A 21,980-nucleotide genomic window follows, 5' to 3' on the forward strand; every position below is an offset into this window, starting at 1 on the left:
GTGTAAACGGGAATTAACTCATTAATTCAGTTAAGGATCACTTGGAAGTACAACATATGCATTATTCAGTGAATTGACTCCAGGGCATTATTATAATCTCTTACAGGATGTCAGGTTGTCATGGGATACATGCAAGCAAATATGCATTGGTGCATGCATGCACACACGAGCGCAGACATACATGCACACAAATATGCACACATACACACACAGACACACACACACACACCTATGGGTAGTTTGGACAATTGTTAATTTACCTGTGGCATATAGTTGGAATGTTGAAGGAAAATGGTGACCCCAACAAAAATCCCTGCAATGACAGGGAAGATATGCAGATTATATAAAGAATCACCCCAGCCAATAAATGAACAAGAGAACCAAGACAGTGAGCCAGCAATACTAATAGCTGTGCTAACTGAATACTAAAATGCTTTATTTATTTATTTATTTATTTATATTTGTTGACCAGGAGTGTCTGACTGGACGTAGGTCCATTTTCAGCAGAGGCCCATGGAGAAATGCTCCACAGTTAAAATAAACAGACAGTAGTTACATTGGATTACATAGTGATTAACAATTTACATAGCAATTACTTACAACATATTTACAGATGAAGAACATAGTACATCACATTAACAAGTGTTACAATACGAAGTTCCTTCTGTAAAATAAGTACTAGGCTTATGAGCATCTGAGCTTGCTATAATCAAGGTAGTTAGTGGAGTAGAAAGAAAAGTAGTGGTTGGATGGGGTGGGTGATATTAGAGTGGGAGTTGCAAGGGCATAGCCAGCATGTTTTTAGGTGCGCTTTTAGTAAAGTTTTGAAGTGGGTGCATGATGGTATGGAGGTAATTGTGGGTGGGAGGGAGTTCCATAATTTGGCCATGGTGCAAGAGAATAGTGCTTCACCAGCAGAGTTATTGGCTTTAGTGATCTGCAAGTGATTTTTGTTGATGGATCTTAGTGGTCTGGTGGTGCAATAGGGTTGGAGTAGATTCTGGAGGGATGGGACATTTAGTGGATGGTTTACTAGTTTGTGAGCGAGTGAGAGTTGATACCATTGAAGGAGGTGAGGGAGTTCAAGCCAGCCCAGTTCAGCAAGTGAGAGACAGTGGTGACTATGGTAGGATGCCCCTGTGGCAAATTTGGCAATTTTGTTGTAGCAGGTCTCTAGCTTGTTTAGATTGCATTGCCTTAGGTTGGTATATATTGGAGAGGAATAAAGTAGGGTGGAGATAAGGTGGGAATTTGCTAGTGAAATCTTTGCTGCTTTGGTGAGAAGTTGCTTATTTCTGTATAATGCTCCTAGTTTTTTGTGGACTTTTTTATGGTCATGGATATGTGAATGTCAAATTTTAGTTTATTGTCTATTTCCACTCCTAGGAATTTGGTGTGTTCAGTTGGGTATATAGTGGTGTTGTCTTTTGCTGTGATGTTAAAGTGAGAGTTGTTTTGAGTATGTTTGGTGGGTTGGAAGATGAGTAGTTTAGTTTTGTTTGGGTTGAGTATTAATTGGGCATCGGATAACCAAGTTTCAACAGAGGAAAAGGCTTCCTGTGTGACTTTTTGCAGTTTGGGTAGGGACTGGGCTGAGCAGATGATGGTTGAGTCATATGTGTATTGTATGAGTGTGCCATGTTTGGTGGCAGAGGCTAGATTATTGGTGAAAACAGAGAAGAGTATGGGTGCAAGGATGGATCCTTGGGGAACCCCTATGGAGACAGGTAGTTGGGGAGATATGTCATTCTGCCATACAACGGATTGTTGGCGGTCAGACAGCTAACTCTGAAACCAGTTAGTGACTGATTGTGAGAAGGATAGGTTTTTTAACTTCTAGTAGATCTTAGCATAGCATAGATTCCTCAGAAGGTAGGAATTTTAGGGTCAATTTACTGTATTTCTGTCTTCAATCACTTAACTTGATGGTAGGTCACAGATGGCACAAATGAAATTCATCTTTGTCAAGGCTTAAAGACATGGCTGCGACTTGTATGAGCATATCATAATATAGCTGATCTCATGGCTCCTGTTCATACTAGGAAGAGCTGCAGGTGTATGTAAGAATAGTAAAGTTATATGGATGGTGTTTCATGCTATTTACTAGAAATTGCCAGAAATGTGGCAGTTTAGAAAATATATACAAAAAAAGGCGTGGGAAATAGATAAATCCAACTAAACTACAGTGTGACGTTGCTTTATTTCAGTATATGTTTAGGATCCTGATAAATGGTCTTTGTAACAAGTAGTGATCTCTACATTTGCATCTTACTGTATTAAAACTACATCACAACAAAATTATAGGGGCAAAATGTTCAGAAGTACTGTATATGCAACTTGGAATTTAGAAACATTTGTTATTGGATCAATTGTTTTCATAAACAAAGCTTATTGTTATGCCCTAGAGCTGATGCTGTCTGCCCAGCCTACACCTAAATACTTTGTGACTGACAAAAGATGTGGTTATTCTACTCCCCCGTGTATACAACCAATGTTCTGTGTCCTGTTGCCTTAACTATTCTTAATTCCCTAAGTACTACTCAGATATCTTCTCTACATGTGTCTGTCACTGATAGTCTACATGGTGGGATTGCTGAATACTGCTGAAGTGTTCCCCGCAATAAACAGCACAGCACTGTGGTTCACAATGCCTTAATGCTGCAAAGACATGATCTAAGTACAGACCCCTGGCTTTGTAATATACAATGTGACATGCATGCTTGTGCTGTGTTTTCCAGGCTATTAAAAGTTTTTTTCCTGCATTTGTTATCCTTGTGTTAATTAAATACCTTTTCATTTTCATTCCATAAAAGCAATGGTCCTTCAGAAGCCTAGGAACTTTTGGAAACTGGTTAAATTTCTTAGATGAGAGGTGTATTTGTACATGCAAAATTAAATCACTCATTGTGTACTGATCATGCCTTGATCATGCCTTGCTATCTGAAGGTTTTAAAACAAACTTTATCCCCCCACCAGGTATACAAGAGAAGAACAGAGTTTGTTGAGTCACAGTTCATTAAATCTTTAACTTGCAAACTCATAAGTTCAAACGTTCATAGGAGATTAGTAAGCTAATGGCATTAGGGCCTTTACAAGCCTAGCCATATTATACCTTGATTAAATGGACATTATTCACAGAGTGAGTCTATGATCAGCACAAACTGCCCCTGTCCATAAGGGACATAGGTGCTACCCCTGGGTATTTTACAGTCTTCCATCCAATTGTCAAGGTTGAGCTTGAATAGGGTCATTAAGGAGCTCTGTTTCACATAAATTGGGAGTTATTCCAGAAGAGTGGCAATCTCTGAGAGATATATCTGTCTTTCCAGCATGTTCTGTTAATGTCACAAGCTAGGTTGAGATCCCCGTGTGAGTGACTCTTGTCCCATTTGATTTGCAGATGTGCAGCATTTCCGTTAGGACAGGTTCAGAGACTGATCTGTAGGCCAGGGACAAGTCACCTGTCAGCAGCCTGTAGGATACAGAGTACAGTGTCTGGGCTTTCAGTTTTTCCATGTAGGTCATGTTTTCGAGGCTCTTAATTGTCTTGGTGAAAAACCTATGTGGTCTCTCCAGCTCCTGCAGGTGTCTGGTGAGGTACCTGCAAAAGGGCGCATTGAACTCTTTTAGTGGTCTGATGAGAGTCAAGTACTGAGGAGTTATAAAATCCTTATTATTGGATGTGATGACCTTACTTATGAGGTATGAAACATAGAAGGCTTTCCTTACTACTGTGGACATATGGTGACTGAAGTTTAGATTGCTGTCAACTTGTGTTCCCAAATCTTGCACCACTGGGTTTGAGCTTATTGTGCTTTCAATATTGTAATTTGCAGGGACTTCCTCTTTGCCAAAGAGGATAATGATGAACTTTTTTTTTGCGTTTAGTTTTAGTCCGTGGCTTTAGCACCAATCATCTGTCTGTGTTAGTCCCTTTTGTAATGTTAACATCATTTGGGGACTCAATGATTGTGCCTTGTTTACAATCATCAGTAAACTTGGTAAGCCACAGGCCATCTACTTTCACATGGATATCCAAGACATAAATTCCAAAGAGTAGAGGGCCCAGCACAGATCCTTGTGCTACACCACTGGTAACTGGTCTGTTGGTAGAGGTGGAATCCCCAACTTTGACAGTATGCATTCTGTCGGCAAGCCGGTTGTCTACCCATCTAGTGATGTATGAATTAATCCCCAGCTGGAGGAGTTTCTCAATAATACCTGAGTGGGGGATTATGTCAAAAGGCTTGGCTAAGTCAAGATGGGCAGTATGTACTGTTTTGCCTTCATCCAGGGCTTTGGTGACATTCTCGAAGAAGCCCACCAGGTTCAATAAGCATGAGCTACCCTTAAAGAAGCTACATTGGGTCAGGACAAGAGTTTGAAGGTCACCTATGTCCTTGTTGATAAGGTCTGTGATGATTCTTTCCATGGCCTTGCACATAAGGCTGGTTAGGATTATTGGTCTATAATTCCCAGGGTCGGTTGGTAGACCCCACTTTGTGCAAAGGGATTACTGTTGCTGTTCTCCACTCTCCTGGAAAATAGTCAAACCATCACAATCAGTCCATTAACCCATACCCCTCCCATGAACCCATGGTAGTGTTTACTTCCCAGGAATGCAGTCAGAAAGTTTGATGAGTTGGTGACATTTCCTTTTCATCAAGCTGCTGGTAGATGGAAATGTAACTTAAGTGATATAGGTCTATGCACAAACCACAGAACTGCAGAATCCCAGGCAATATGCACTCATTTTTTCACCTCCCTTGTTGAAGGTCAACAAAAATTCTTTAATAAAGCTTATAGATATTTTCTTATATTTTGCCCACTACAGACAAGCACAGCTTTACTTTCTCTTACTTTTATTCTGGACTGCAAATATTAATTTTCCCCATTCTTACTAATATTATTAATTATTTTTTTTCTGACTACTAATACATTCCTTCTTTTATTTATAGAAATATGCAAGAGTTGTACCTTTTTCTAAACTGTAGAAATCCACATTTCTCCATTTACTGGCTTGTTATCTTCAACATTACTCATTATACATGTATACATACATACATACATACATACATGCAAATATTTCAAGCACAGGCGTTAATGTCCTTCTAGCCTGCCAATATACTAAAACAGTTGTTCCCATAATTAGTAAATATCTCAACTTTAGTATAATTTGGTAGTCTATTCCAAGTATCAGCTGCTGTCTTTTATAGGAACATCTAAGCAGCCATGGCTCAATCTTTTGAAGTCAGTATGCTTTCTGAGCTGCTCACAGCTTCTTCACTACATTGGTAACACTAGCCAACACAGTTATGCATGCAAGGCTCTAAGGGAAGCTTACTAGCAAGGCTTGCTAGCTGCAGTCCTTTGTGTTCTAGGTGATGCTCTCCATTTACTCAGCTTGCTAACTATGGCTTTACTGGGTTTTTTTCTTTGTTCTGTAGATCCCTAAATCAAATATCATTTAGAATATTTGTCATTCCTGCATTTTTTCTTCCCCTCTAGTCTGCACTACAATAAGGTTCTATGTACATTTTTACATTTCTTTTTTATTATTTGGTTCACACCAAAACCCTGCACCTGACCAGCAAGTCTCCCTCCCGACTGTTCAGTCAACCCACTGTTTCTCTTCGGGGTGAGAGATTAGTGTTTATTATTTCTTCTGTCAAAACAAGAGTAAAATTGTCATCCACAATGGGGTTAGACCACGTTTCTCTTTTCTTATCACTTGGACATTATATAAATATCACACTGAGAAAAACATATGACCTTCTCTGCATGGGAAATTTCTGGCTAAAGGGTGTTTGTCCCTCAGACTGAGCATAGTCTGCATATACCAGCATGTTGTTTATTTTGCCTTTTTCTCCTCCTCTTCCATTCAGCTTAGACAGTGTACTCTTTTTAATAATGGCTGTTGCTTCATCTGCATCACTTGGAAGTACCACCATAATGTATTACCTTGTAGTGCTAACTGACCTGCTGTTTGTCTTGCTGCTATCACTTCTTGTACATCCACCTTAACTTAAAGGCTCATTTTACTTCTTAAAACGTTTGCACAATAGAATCTTACATAGTCAAAACCTACAGTCATCAAAGCACTGTTAAACCCTCTTCCTTTCCTCAAATCTTTTTTCACATTCCTTAATCCTGCCTCCAAAAAGGCAATTATGTTCCTCTTTCCTATTCCTACATGAAATAACAGTTGCCACACATACATAGGAGAAGCCCTTCCCCATCCCATCCTCATATCTGGTTCGAACACATGCAATATAAATGTCGGATCCCATTTCTTAAAGCAAGCCAAATGTACATGCTATGCAACCTGACAGCTTGCTCTGCCATTGAGTTTCACTTGCTGCATCTATTTGCACCTCAGTGGTGGTTGGCCTCTTTGATTTCTTTAATTCTTTAACTGCAAATGCAAGGTCATTAAACCACCCCAACTCTTTTGTAGATGCATGAAATGCTCCACATTATTTTATAAATGCAGCACAATGTGTAGATTGTATTACATCTTTCTCATAGTACTAGCTTCCCATAGTTGTAATTAGTACATAGCATTTCTAAGACAATGCCCTGCTATGGTGACTAGATGCTAAATTTTAGATCTTCATGTCACAATTTTCCTAATAGTTATATTGCTGAATGTTACTATTATTATTTCTTTAAATATGCTTGTACTTGCATCTTCATAAAGTATTTTTCTTTTCTGTGTGTATGAGATTATTGTACATACTGTGGTAGCGTTGTCGTCTCACAGTAAGACATTGTCCTGTTCGATTCTCAGCTAAAGCGTCTTCTGTGTGGAGACATGCGTGAATGGCCGTACCTTCGTTGAAGGTTGTGCGTCAGGGCTGGCAACTCGGTACGTAAAAATCTACTGCCAATCAATATTGAATTATTATATTATTATTGGAATCTTTTCTCCCTGGTCATCTGTGAAAATAGGGACTGCCTAGTTGGGTAAACCTACTTACCATAAAATAAATAAATGAATGAATAAATAAATACATACATACTTACATACCTAATTGTATGTCAATATGCAGCAGAGCAAAGACGAAAGCACACACACACTCACAAATGGAATCACTGCTGACATGCAAGCAGAAACTGAACCACCACTGATTTCCAACAGGACAGGCAGTTTGGGAGTTTCATTGTCAAGGAAACGGACAGAGAGATTACGTTTGCCCAGTTTACACTTGGCCAGGTGTTAAGTAATTTCTCTGGGTCATGGCTGAATAGGATTCACCATGCACACAATATTCACCCTGTTAAAATGAACAAATACATGTGAAAGAGACACATTCTGAAGAATGCCCTTTTCCTTTAATCCCATACTGTTGTGAAAGTAGTACAAAACACAAAGGGATCAAGGCACACTCACTGTAAACTATCTGAATGCTTATTTATTGTATTATCATTTTTTTTCCTTTGTTTACCTGTATGAAAAAAATACATGTTCTGTACTCTGTTTCATTTTTTCTTTAGAAAGAAGAGCTTCAGGTATATGAAAAATACTGCCAAAATAAACCGCGTTCTGAAGCACTCTGGAGACAATGTGGAGAAAGCCTCTTCTTTCAGGTATGACTGAATGCTGCCAGTATCAGACAGAATGTGAATAAGCCACAGGTCAAGGCAGTTTTGTTCTGTGGATACACCATATACAGCTGTTCTTCATGTGCTGTTACCTGTTCAGGATACTACAGTTTGGTTCGGCATTACTTATGCCTTACTGTCTCAGGTGTTGTTCAAGGAATCATTGTTAACAAAGAACCAGTGTACCCTATTCTGTTGTCTCTGCTGTTAGGTATTTATTTGTGAACAAGTTTTAACATGGCTTCTGGAATTTCATCACTTTATGGGTCCAGGAATTAAGTGATCATACTCTTTTAACTTCAGAGCTGTTGAAATAAAACTTCAAAATAAAGCCATCTGTTGTACACCATCTCTGTCAGGGATCAGGTATGGAATCAACCTTGAGATATGAGACAATCATGGGGAAGAGCTGCAATGCCATGCTTTCTTGGCTACAATTAATACATTTGTATCCCTTTTTATTGGCTAAAATAGTGCATCTCTAGGAGACAAAACAATACTGAAACATAATTGGATAGTGACTGTGCAGGAATATGGACATGTGTGTTTTATGTGTCTGAGGCTGAGTAATAGATGACAACTTCAGATGCACAAAAGAGAATACTGGGTCTTCCAAGACAGATGACATACTCAGTCCCAGACTGTAGAGTTTTTAATCTTCCCGTCCCTTTCACCCTGGATTATTACACCAAAAACAGTTTGCAGCATGTGCAGCTCTGTGTTTATAAGCCAGGAGGGACATTTCAGACCATAGGTGCATAATCCAGAGCCAAAGTCATTTCTGTCATCAGAATCTTAATTGTATGTGGAGGTGGATATCACTGAAAATGTCTGTACCTGACTGAATTACTATAAGCAACTATCAAGGAATAAAAAATAAAAAGTGACAAGAATGCATTAAGGTGTCACATGATCAACCTGATAAAGTACTGTTGCTTTTGATTTCTCAGGAATAAGAAGAATGACGATTGAGTTAGTATCTCCAGGTGACATTTGTCCGACAGTCATTAAGTAGTCATACAACATTTTATTAGACAATGTTTAAAAGGTAGTGAAAGAAAAAACACTGCATCTGAAAATACTTGGTATCAGAGGTATCCTTGTATGAAACACAGCTGTGCTTTACCTAGAGTATAATTTCGAAATACCTACTTCACAAGTGAGGCACTGGTTCCATTCATCTACAAGTATCTTAATCCTGATTGTTTTGTACTGTTTGACAAGCCTCTCATTTTTTGATAGGTGGGGATAGGGGTGGGGATTAACAAAATTAAAAGTATACAATAAGGGTTAGTGAATATCCTAAAAAGAAAGCAAATGTTTCCACTGAGTACAGACTGGCAAAGCACAATTTGCAAAACCTAACTCAGTGGAAACAAATTGTTGTAGAATTCCAGCATCATGTTAATAGCCCTTTTCTTCATTTAGTGGCCAACTCATGTTTTGCTATGATAAAAAGGAGGGCTGGGATAACAAGAAACACATTTTTTATTTATTGTATACATAGTTAAGTGCAATTTCAACTAAGTGCGCACATTGACTTAACACTTAACTTTTGTGCTTGCAATTAGTAGACTACAAATCTAGCTTGGGACTTTCTGCATTTAGCCCATTCATCTCCCATTCTATAACGAATATATATATTTTTTTATATTTCAAATGTTCATAGATAAGCAGTTCATAGTATGTACTAGGCTAGCTGTCATTGTGAACCATTAGAAGCCTACTCAATTCTCCTCAAATGTGAGAATCAAACACCTCTCAGAGTTTCCTAGACTTTGTTAACGACATTGCTCTGGAGCAAATTATAAAACTACCTACTAGAGGCTCTAATATGTCTGACCTGGTCCTTTGTAATCTAGCCCCCACCTGTAGCCCATGACATATCTCATCATCCGTATTTAAATCTTAATAGAAATAATTCATCCTCTTTGTCAGATGTAGTGGTACCATCCCACAACTAAATGAGATCATCTGCAGTGATTTCCTCAGAGTAAACTTACTTGGGTTGTAGTAGGCCTATGCAAAATTCCTAAGAATCCTCACACAAATGTTTTCAACTGAAAGGGCTACCGCATTCACATGCAGCTTTTACCAGCACTTAAACAGCTGCATAATGAAGTCAGTAATCATCTGCTGTAAAAATAATGGCAAATTCAAGACTAAACTTCTCTGATGTAAAACCAATGCTAACAAAGTGTATAACAGAAAAAGGAAAACAACAGGTTGTAAGAAATCCCCATCACCCTACATCAAGACTTCAAGGAAATAGGCCAGCAGGCACTATTAGAAAATGTAAACTGGAATACAAATGGATACTGCAAATATCTTATTTGTTATTATCAAGAGGAATAGTGTCCAGCAATGCACTGTGCTCATTTGTAGTAATATCATACATTCTGATCCTAAGGATATAATCAATATATTAGCAGACAAAATTAAGTTCTAACTTTTATCCACTTTCTTGCATTGTTGCTCCTGATATCCCTGAAAATTTAGCTTTCACTCTTATCACTTAGAACAAGTCTTAGAATTCCCATCAAAGGCTAAAAATGATAATTCCATGGGACCAGACAATATACCAGATTGTATTCTAATCAGTGCCAAGCATAGTGACCTTTTTATCCTTTGGTATGGATATTAGTTGGTATATTTTGCAAGAGTCTTAATGTTTATGGGCATCAGATGGGTTTTAACACCCAGTATTTCTGAAGTATAGTCAAACTATCCACTTATGCTGTGCTGATAAGGTCAATAAAAAGGCTGAAACGTGCATGTCAACAGCTAGTGGGGGTTGACTTTATTGGCCTGAATGTAACTATAAAGACTTAAAAAGTAATAATGGCTAAGATACTCAAAGTACATGGTTTGATTCTCAGCCTGGGAAGCATGGCTAGGCTTAAAAAGACACCTTGGAGTCATTAGCCTAGTACTCACCCATGAACCTATGAAAATAGTCATGGACATTCAGAAGCCATAAAGTTGAAACACTTAATATTCTTAAGGGGTCATTTGCATATATCCCATGGGCCTCCATTAAAGCAGTTGAGAACACTATATATAATGATACGACGTTTAACCTAGGGTGTTGTGAATCTAATATTACTAAAGATGAACTGAGAACTTTGAAAGAGCTGAAGAATAATGTCAACATTACTATAAGGCCCTCTGACAAGGGTGGCCCTATTGTTGTTTTGGACACTTCTTATTATATGGACACGATGATGGATATGCTTAAAACTGATGCTTATGAGGTTATTGAACTAACTGAAGTAACCAATATAATTGATAATATTAACAGGGCAATAACAGAATGCAGACATATGAATGTGTTAACCAATGATTTATATGAATATTTTAGGATTGAGTTTCCGATTATTCCACAACTTCATGGACTCCCTAAAATACATAAACACCCTACAAAACCAAAGTTTAGACCTATAGTAGCGGGTGCTGGATGGGCTACAGAGGCCATCTCTATATATTTGGACCAGGAATTGAAAAATGTTTTGGTTAATTATCAGCATGTATTAAAAGATACTGAACATTTTTTAAGGGAACTATATGCATTTACGCAAGGTTGTGAAGATATAGGGAATTTAATATTGGTGACGATGGATGTTGAAGTGCTCTTTACGAGCATACCTAATGATAGGGGCATTTCAATGTTGAATGATTTATTAACCAATGATGGGGGTCTAAGTAAGGTTAAAGCAGATTTTTTTGTGTTTCTTAATTGAGTTAGTCTTGGAGAACAACATCTTTTTATTTCATGAGAAGCTTTTTAAGCAAAAGAAAGGCATAGCAATGGGCACAAGCTGTGCCAATGCTTATGCCAATTTAATTATGGTTGCCTGGGAGAAGACTAATATGATAGGTCAACCTAATATAGTGTTTCATCGACGTTTTGTCGATGATCTTATCCTTCTTTGGAAGGGTACGGAACAAGAATTGTTAAACTTCCATGGTTTTGTTAATGAGAGTAGTGATTTTTTGAAGTTCTCTATGGACTACTCAAAGACATCTATAAGTTACTTAGATGTAACACTTATAAAGGAAGCCAATGGATTAACAACAGAGGTTTTTAGAAAACAATGTTATTGTCCATCATACTTGCATCGCACAAGTATGCATAACCCCAAGTTGTTTAACAACATTGTAAAGGGACAGGCTCTAAGACTGGCACGCTTGTGTTGTGATGACAACAAGCTGGCATTGGAACTAGACACCTTGAAGAAGGATTTTATGTCCAGGGGATATGATGAAGCTGTTATAGAACGGATTTGTAAGGAAGTTCGTGCAAATAGAGACACGGATGCCAGACCTTATTATTCATATAAGGATGGCAATAAGTCAATGAAATCCGTCATAAACAACAAGGATTTGTGTGTTGTTTTACCTTATGGTAGTAATACATTTAGGGTGCAGGAAGCTTTGGAAAGCAACTGGCATATTTTGCTAGTTGATGAAAAAACTAGGGACATTGTTGGTGACTATCCTAAATATGCCTTTAAAAATAGTAAGAATCTCAAACAACAGCTTTGCTACCGCAGTTCCATTAACATAGTACATGAACTTAGAGATGGACTTTATAATACAAAGAAATGTGGTAATTGTAACCAGTGTGCACATATTGATGAGTCGAGGTTTTTTAGACACCCTGACACTGGTCGACTATGGGAAATGAAATGTAGTGGTGATTGTGGTAGTAGAAATTTGGTGTACATAGCCCACTGCATCATATGTTTTCATTTTTACATAGGGAAAACAAATCGTACCCTTAGGGAACGCATTAGAGATCATATCTATTGCATTAATAGAAAAGAGGGATACAATGCTATAGCTAAGCACGTTTTGAGAGAAGGAGACACACATAAATTTCTATTCCAAATTTTACATGTGCAACATATAAACATTAGGATGGGTAATATCAATAATGACACTGAATGCGCTGAATTGCGGTGGATTTTTAGAATGGGGGCACATAGGGGCCATGGTTTAAATGATAACACCACCATTAAACCCATTCTGAAAGCTAGAAAATTGAGATGAGTTTTTTATATATACATATTTAGATATTAATTTTTTATATATGCTCCTTAGATATGTATTTATATATATATATATGTATTTGCACACATAGGTTTATAGTTAGGTTTATGATATTCATTATCTATTTATTAGTTATATATTTATCATTAACTGTTTTAATGTGTTCAGTTTAGAGGAGATTGATTATAACATAGTAAGGATGCATTTATATGCTGTTTTTAGTAATGTTTTTTAACACTTGTGTTTTTAAACACTTGCGCTTTAAAAATGAACTGAGTAACTAATTAATTTTGTAATGAATAGACTAATTAATCAATTTGAAAAGTTTTGAATTCTCTATATGTATGGGTCTGTTTTCAGTTGAAATGTTACGTCTGATGAAGCGGTCTAAAACCGTGAAAGCGCTTACATTTTACAATTGTTATCTTTTACCAAGTGTTTTGTGTCATTAAATGTTGGTTGCAGTGCGTTAGCAACGGCTACAGTGCATCTTTATTTGGCTAAAGTCTGTGTCTATTGTCGACTGCTGGACTAGTTCTGTTGGGTAATACGTGGATTTGTTTTGGATATATATATATATATATAGATAGATAGATAGATAGATATTATATATATATATATATATATATATATATATATATATATATATATATATATATTTCACAAAACAAACTGTGGTGCACAAACCCAGAGTAACTACAAAGTCCACACAACTCAACAAACCAGCACTCTGTATCTGCTGCAATCACTATTTCACTCTGGCTCTTAACAAGCAGACTGCTATTTTATAAAAAAATTGGATGGAAATAGAATAGATTCTGAAACAGTGACTGCAGCGGATACAGAGTGCTGGTTTGTTGTGCTATGTGGACTTATATATATATATATATATATATATATATATATATATATATATATATATATATATATGTATATATGTATGTATATATGTATATATATATATTTCTATCTATATATATATATATTTCTGTCTATATATATATATCTATATCTAATCTATAAATATATATATATACATATATATATATATATATATATATATATATATATATATATATATATATATATATATATTTGTTTTGGGCTCCTGTTGTGTGCAGTGGTAATCCACAAAGATTACTGCTATGCTGGTATACAAAAGTTGTCAGCAGATGTTAGTCACACTGACTACATAACTGATAAATTAATAAACACAGCTACTTAAGGCAAAAGCGTAAGTAGCCAAAAATACACTTTATGTGAAGTTAAATTGGTAGAATAATTAGATTAATAAGGTGCTGTGCATGGTTGCATATCACTGCAGTCCACACAGATGAATGTAAAAGGGCCTCATTTGCATACAAAACACATAAAGGACACTAAACTTATGCAAGTATGTTTAAAAACAGCATATTTGTTTGGTATTAGTCAAATTAGGAGGCTAATTAGGATACCAAAACATTTTAAACTTAGAAAAATATTACATTTTGCAAATTATTAATAATAACTGAAAATCACTTTTGGCTGTTAAACTTCTTCATTTCAATGAAAACAGAAAGGTGCCAAGGACCCAATCAATCACAGTCTGCTGTTGCTCGTTATAAAACACGCTGCCACCGTCAGCTTTCTTAAAGTATAGACTTTACCAAAAATGATTATTCAAGCAAAATAAACGTAAACAGTAGTCCAGATATAAAACTGTAAAAAAACGTCAGGTCAACGGACTTGAAAATAACGTGAGAACTTTTATTGTAACAAAAGCACTTTCGGAAGGCTTCGTATCCTTCCTTCCTCAGACAAGTTTAAACCTAATGCATACAATGTCTGCTTTAAATAACATCATCATTAATTACCATTCAATTAATGTTTATTCAATTAACATCTTATTGTGTTGTTAGAACTAGGTCTGATGTACTTTAAAAATCCTGACTTGGTTACTGCACTCGCCCAATACCAAGTCCCCTCACTACCATCTGCACACCCTATACTATAAATAGCCTACATAGTGTGCAAAACAGTATAACAATATAGAAATATAAAAATATAAAAATAATAAAAATATAAAAACATGTAACTATATGTATATATGTATAGCTCCTATGAAATCTAACAATGGGTCATGTGAGATCCTATACTAGGATTACCTATGTGTTCCATATTCCATACTGTCAAACTCCTGTGTAAAAACAACAAGAAAGGGTCCTTCCCATGTTACTTAAGACCCTGTTATCTCCTTAGGGCTAAAAGTTTTAAAATACAGGTCAACGAAATGGTATCGTTTAACCCTGGGAACATATGTGCGGCCGTCCTAACTTGCCATAAAAGTTCTTCTTTTTCCAGCAAGGTCTGCCATGGGCCTGCGTAAGGGTCGGCCTTGATCTGTTTTAAGACCGTAAAGCCAAAACGGTGGTCTACATGTTCTTTAATATGACAAGCTAATGCGTTGTTAGTATCCCCTCTAGATACTGCGTACAAATGCTCATATATTCGCTTATTGAATGCCCTCTCGGTCTTTCCGATATAGAAAGCCGGGCATTTTTTGCAAGCTGCCAAGTAGACCACTGATTTAGATATACAGTTAAACCTCCCTAGCAATTTATATTTCACCCCGTTAATTAGCACCGAGCTGCCTTCATCTATATGCTTGCAATACCTACAACACCCACATACAGTCATTCCTTTATGCCTTTGAAAGTCGGTATTATTGTTCTTTTCTAAAAGGGCTTTAAGATTAAATCCTTTCCTAAAGGTAATGTTAGGTGTGTCGCCAAATAGTTGTTTTAAATGTCTATCCTCCATAATGTTAACCCAATTCTTCTTTAAAATATTCCTAATAAAATAGTGATCAATGGAGAATGTACATAGAAATCTTACCTCAGTATCAATCTTTTTCCCCTTTTGTTGTATGTACTGTTGATCCGCACTTATTGTACTGTCATGCTTCCATAGGATAGGTTTAAAATATCCAGATTCTCTTTTAAAACTAACCTCAGCTTTCACCTCCAGTGTTAATGCATGTGGATACCCTCTGTTTGCAAACATAACTATAAGGTTGTTACATTCGTCCTGAAAATCCGCCTCCCTAGTTATCATACGTGCCGCCCTTACCATCTGCCCTTTTACAACAGCTCTCTTTTGATGGTAAGGGTGGCAGCTACTGAAATGAAGGAAACTGTTAGAATAAGTAGATTTTCGGTAAATGGTACTAATAAATCTGGATCGCTCGGAGTCCTTGCTTAATTTGATGTCCAAAAAGCTAATTTCGTTCTCATTGACTTCGTATGTAAAATCTAAAAAGTCTGTAAGTGTCCTAATCTCGTCTATGAATACTGTTATAGACTGTTTTGGTCCCTTCCACAGGAAAAACATGTCGTCCTGGTACCTAGTGTACCAGGCGACATGCTTGCTAAACTGGTTGTTAGTAAAGAGCAACTTGTTTTCCCATTGTGCCATTACACAATTGGCAAATGCCCCCCCACAGGGTGACCCCATCGCAACCCCTGAGGATTGCCTATAGATACAATTGTTGAAAGAAAAAAAGTTGTATTTTAACACTAATTCTAATAGGGTCTCAATAGTGTAAATCACGTTCTGATCTACCTTCCTCTCTTCTAGGAACTCCCTGATCCATTGTAACCCCAATTGTTGTGGAATGACTGTATATAAATTCTTGACATCCACTGTCATAAATATTAAATTGGAGTCAAAAGTTATCTTGTTGATGTCCTCAAGGAAGCCCCATGAGTCCTTACATATATGTGTTTCTTGTACTATGTATGGTTTCAAGAGGCTATCCACGTATTTAGCACAAGCTGTAAGAATGGACCCTCGACCATCAACAATTGGTCTAAATGGGGGGTCATTAACAGACTTGTGTATCTTAGGAGACCCAAAGAAAGATGGCATTCTGGGTGATGTCATGTTAAGGTAAGTATGTATGTTAATGTCAATAAAGTCCTCTAAGAAAAGGTCTTCAATTGTCTCCCTAATCTTCCTATGTGCTGTATTCACTTCGTTAATACAAACTTCATCATATGGGCCTTCATCTAAGTGAGTGGTAAGATTGTTAGTATAGTCGACCTGGTTCATAAACACTAACCCTCCCCCTTTATCGGGTGTCATAACCCGAATATTGCAGTCCTGCAGTAACTTAATAAAATCCCGTTGTTCTGTTGTTATGTTCAAGGTATGTTTACTATGATGCATTTTGCTAGAAGCTAAAAACCTTAGATCTAGCTCGCATGATTTCTCGAATATTTTAAGGTTATTAACCAAAGGTGGATTAAACAGGCTCGATATTCTGAATGGTTTAACAAGGGAAGAATGGTTGCCTAGAACTGCCAAAAGGTTGAGTTTACGGACAAACAATTTCAGGTCAACAATAGTCTTAACTAAGTCCATATGAGTGTCAGGAACAAAAGATAGTCCTTTAGAGAAAAAGTCAGCCATTTCGGTGGTAATGTCCAGGGTAGTATAGTTAAATATTTTAAAATCCCCTTCTTTGTTGTAAATCACTACTGGCTGACTTATCACTTTTATCATTTCTTCTTCTGATTGTGTTTGCTCTTTATGCTCTGCTGATTCCTGTTGGATCTCAGATTCCTCTGTTGTTGGTACTGGTCCTGCCCAAAATCCTGGTTGTGTTCCATATTTGTTTGTCTACCCCCAGTGTTCTCATTAGTATGTTGTCCCTTATTGTTGATGGCCCCATTCAAAGGAAGTTGATGTTGTTCCACGGGGTTGGTGTCTCCCCTTTCATCACGTACTATAAGTGGGTCATCTTCCTTGTAACCTTCCTCTAGGAAGGTGTCAAGTTGATACATATTCTGGTTGCTTTTATATTTATATTTAAGGTTGTCGTTTGGTTTAGGCAAATGGTCCCTTAACTTGTTCTTGGGTTGGCCTGCCTGTGGTGGCCTAGGATATGCTTTGTTTTCTGCATACTGTTTAATATCCCTCATAATTTTCTTCTTTTTGTTGTCACACAGCTTATGAGTAGTGGCTTCAATGCTAGTGAATATTCGAGAATAGTCATATTTATATTTTAAAAATTTTTGTTTTTCGTGATATCTTGTTCTAAGTTAGCCAAGTCTACCCTATAATCATTGACCTGTTTGGTATAGTGGTCAATTAGTAGTCCCATATACTCAAAGCTGTGCCGATCAAAAAGAGCTAAAAGTTCATTATGGAAATTTGAACCTTCTTGTAAACCCACTGGGAATCTCCACTGCCTAAGCCCCTTAGGCACGATCTTTTTAGCCAGACATTCCCCTAAATACGAAATCTCAAGTTGTAATTTTTTACACTTGAAGAGTTTGTAGTCAAAGTCCCCAATAGCCGTAGCAATGTTGTTCAAGCTCCGTTAAACTTCTTCATTTCAGTTGTAGCTGTTTGTAGCTTTGTTAATAAAATTTGTAATTACTTGAATGTTGTGCTGACATGTCTATTGCAGCTTTTCTCCCTGGGCCTCCACTGAAAACGGACTCATTCTGGCCCAGTGGACACTCCTGGTAAACAAATGTAAATAAATAAATAATAATAAATAAGGTAAGATTGCAGAGTTCACTTCATGAAATAGTTTTATTCATATGATTGACATAACATTTATAAATGGGAATTCATTAGCAGTGGAAATTAGTAGTGATCACTGAAAAAAATGTTTTACTTTGGTGTCTTTTAGTGACTGTTTCTTTTAGTGATAGTTATCAAAACTGTGCTGCATTTATTTATTTGCTTGATATTGCTGGTCTCTGTGTCCGCATTTTGTTTTTCTGTTTTATTGATAGTTAATAAAACTGTGCTGCATTTATTTATTTACTTGAGATTGCTCTTCTCAGTGTCTCCATTTTGTTTTTTCCCCCAGACTCTCGCCCAAGTGTTGTTGTATTTTTAAACTTGGTGACTTTGGAATTGCCCATCCCTGCTGTACATTTGACTTTGGACACTCCTTCCAGTCCCATCTCATTTGTCTACTGTACTGAGAACAGTGTGATCATTTGGGAAGGACTACCCTCTTGCTTCTTTGATTTTGGACACTCCTCCCAGGCCCATTTCATTTGGGAAGGACTACCCCCTTGCTTCTTTCATTTTGGACACTCCTCCCAGTCCCATTCCATCAGCTTATTCTACTGTGTACAGCGAGAGGATTTAGGAAGGCCAACCTCCTTAGTTTCTTAAGCTTGAATTATCTTGCACTTAAGTGTTGAAGTGCATTAATTCTGCTGTATTTATTACTGCTGTTAGTAGCCTGATTAAATTTGTCTGTTATTCTAACCCTCTTAGTTTTGGTTCTAGCACCTGGGCTTCAGGCCAGTTATTTTACATTTAAGAATATTTTTGTGGTCTGCACTCCTATGGGCAAACCTTTATCAAAACCCTCTCTCCATAAGTCCATCCAAGTTTCAAAACACTATGTCTGGACAATTCTCATCAGTTTCTCCTGCCAGCCTGGTCGACACGGGCATACTGAGACAATGTAGCAACTGCCTCATGTTCGCCGACAACCCTCTTCTCCTAGCACATAATTCTTCTACTTGTGAGAAATGCATCTAGATCAGTAACCTGGAATCCATGTTCTCTCACACCACAGTCAGTACTCCTGGCAAAGAGGAGATTGCAGGCACAAACACCACACCACCCACATCACATAATCAAACACAACACGCACCCACCTATGCAGAGGTCTTCAATAAAAGCTTACCTACACAGCACAGACCTCCAAAACACACTCACAAACATTCTACACACACAACACCAAACACGTCACAGACAGCAGGCAACACACAGTGTCTCACAAACACAACCTATAAGGCATAACAAACTCACACAGCTGATAACACACCAGAATAAACCAAATGTACTAGTCATTGGTGACTTAATTGTGAGACACACCAATATCCACCTCACCAGGCTCAACAAGGAGAAGATCACAGTCAGTTGTCTGTCAAGTGCCAGAATCCACCACATCATGCACACACTTACTGTAAGTCTCTCCACAATAGGTACAAGTATGTTCATTTGACGTGAATGACTTAAGAAATACCTCCCTGGACTACATGAAGAGAGACATGATTGAGCTCTGAGTATGTGTCCCAGGAACGTTTGACCCTAGCCCTAAGTAGCATCCCACCTTCACCGAGAATGATACCACAATACCAACAAAAAATAATTGACTTCAACAATTGGCTTAGTTTATAGTGTCATTCCAAGGGGATCCAGTATCTGTCTGCCTGGGATGACATGGTTGACAGGCCTTGAAGCTTTGCCGGAGATGGTCTCCAATTGTCACCCCTGGGATTCAGGATTCTGGCCAAGGCTCTTAACTCTCCCATTGTGCCTTTTTTAGTCAATGTCCCAAAGACAAATTTTCCAGCACGACAGATCTGTTAAAAAGCAAACTGAAGGTCATGCTGCTTATCGCTAGGAGCCATAACCTGAAAATGCACTCACTGGAAGATGCTGACATGTGCAGTCATGGAAACTTGGTTCAAGGCTGCAGAGAGCACCCCTGCCTTACCAGGCTATACCTCATTCCACACATTCTGACCCCAAAATGAGATCAGGAAAACTAAGGGTGGTGGAGTTTCTATTTTCATTAAAGACAAGCACACCTCCAGACTGGTTTGCCAGCATGAAGTGTTAGAACTACTCCTGGTGCAATTGACAATTGGTAAGACACCCATCCAAGTTATGGCCAGCTAAAAACCCCACTCCATGACACAGGGCACTCATTCATCCTACCTGGACCTACTTGAATCAATCAAGGTACTTCCTAACACCCTGATCTTTGGTGACTTCAACTACCCCACTGTAGACTGGGTGAACTATTCCTGCTTTAATGCACTCACCTAATGATTTCTTGACTTCACCAATTCTAATGTACTAGTCCAGCACCACCGCCCCTAGTAAGTTCTTCCCTGGTGAGATCAAACCATCGGTCTCACTCATTCGAAGTGTCTATCCCATCCACCCCCCCCCCCCAGCCATAACCAGGCTAAACAACTTCTCAGAAGCTGACTACAGCCTTCTAAAGAGGGTATCGGTAGCTTGAACCCACCGCCCACCTCAGAGGATGCAGACAAATATGCTGAACAGTATGCCAGTGCAGTATACATGCACTGTACACCTACGTGGACTCAGCCATACCCAACAGAACTAAAACCTGATCCTCAAGGTAACATAAACCTATCTGGTGGACATCCTCTATCAACCGGCTTTACAACAAAAGGAAGAAACTTGTTCAAGGGTAAAAAGGCACAAATTCCCAATCGAAAAACTCCCTCCGTAGCCACAACAAGCAAATTAGATCACTAGTGAAAACCTCCAAAGCCAATTATGAATCAAAACTAGCCTCTGAACCAAAGCCTTTTTCAGTTACATCAGGAACCTCCATGGCAAAGCCCTGGTTTGTTCTCAGTTAGTTCTTAATCATACCACTTACACTAATCCTGTTGACTTAGCCAACCTGCTAGCAGATAGATTCAGCACAAACTTCACCCCCCCATTCTACATCCCCAGTACTTGTGCCGTATCTCACATCACCTTAGATCAAGTGTTAAAGGCCCTATCCAAGGCAAAGAGCACAGCTTCCATGGGACCTGATAGTATCCCAGTCTGTATCTCCAGTAAGAACTAGCCTCACCAGTGAGCTCCCTGTTCAAGCACAGCCTAAGTACAGGTTTCATTCCAGTCGAGTGGAGAACTGCCATTGTCATCCCTTTGCACAAAGGTGGTGCCATTACTGACCCTGGAAACTATCGCCCCATTAGCTTGACAAGTCTGATCTGTAAGGTTATTATTATGGACCTCATAAACAAGGACATAATAATCTCCAAGCACTTGACCCCAGCAATTCAGATTCATCAAGGGCAGATCTTGCCTGTTAAACCTGATTGACATTTTTGAGACTGTCATCAAGGCACTGGATGAGGAAAAGTCAGAACATACAGCTTACTGTGACTTGGTCAAAGCCTTTGACACAACTTGGTGTAAATCCATATCGCATCAGGTGGGCAGCCAACTGGCTCACCGATTGCACCCACAAGGTCAAAATCAGTGCCTCCACCTCTGACAGCAGACCTGTCACTAGTTATGTTCCCCATGGATCTGTCCTGGGACCCCTACTGTTTAACATCTACTTCTCAGAGGTCCAGACAAAGACAAAAGGCCTGTGGCTGACCAAGTTTGCAGTCAACTGTAAGTTGGGTGCTGTCACTGACTCCCTAAATGATGTTAACATACTACAAGTGGGTCTCACAGCAACAAATGACTGGTGCCAAAGTAATGGCCTAAAAGCAAAAAATGTATTATCATACCATTCAGCA

At 38.1% G+C, this 21,980-nt stretch overlaps 1 protein-coding gene across 4 annotated transcripts in view; it reads left to right on the forward strand.

Annotated features, from left to right (window-relative positions):
• Positions 1-21,980, forward strand: part of LOC122801123 (guanine nucleotide exchange factor DBS-like) — a 3,406,519-nt gene that overhangs the window by 2,588,281 nt on the left and 796,258 nt on the right. For all 4 annotated transcript variants that reach the window (XM_044070650.1, XM_044070651.1, XM_044070652.1 and 1 more), the window contains exon 20: positions 7,498-7,590. In XM_044070650.1, coding sequence (XP_043926585.1) covers positions 7,498-7,590 — 93 coding nt within the window. The remainder of the gene's footprint in view (positions 1-7,497; positions 7,591-21,980) is intronic.

The sequence above is a fragment of the Protopterus annectens genome, chromosome 4.part1 (genome assembly GCF_019279795.1).
Source record: "Protopterus annectens isolate FY-2018-M chromosome 4.part1, PAN1.0, whole genome shotgun sequence".
Lineage (NCBI taxonomy): Eukaryota > Metazoa > Chordata > Ceratodontiformes > Protopteridae > Protopterus > Protopterus annectens.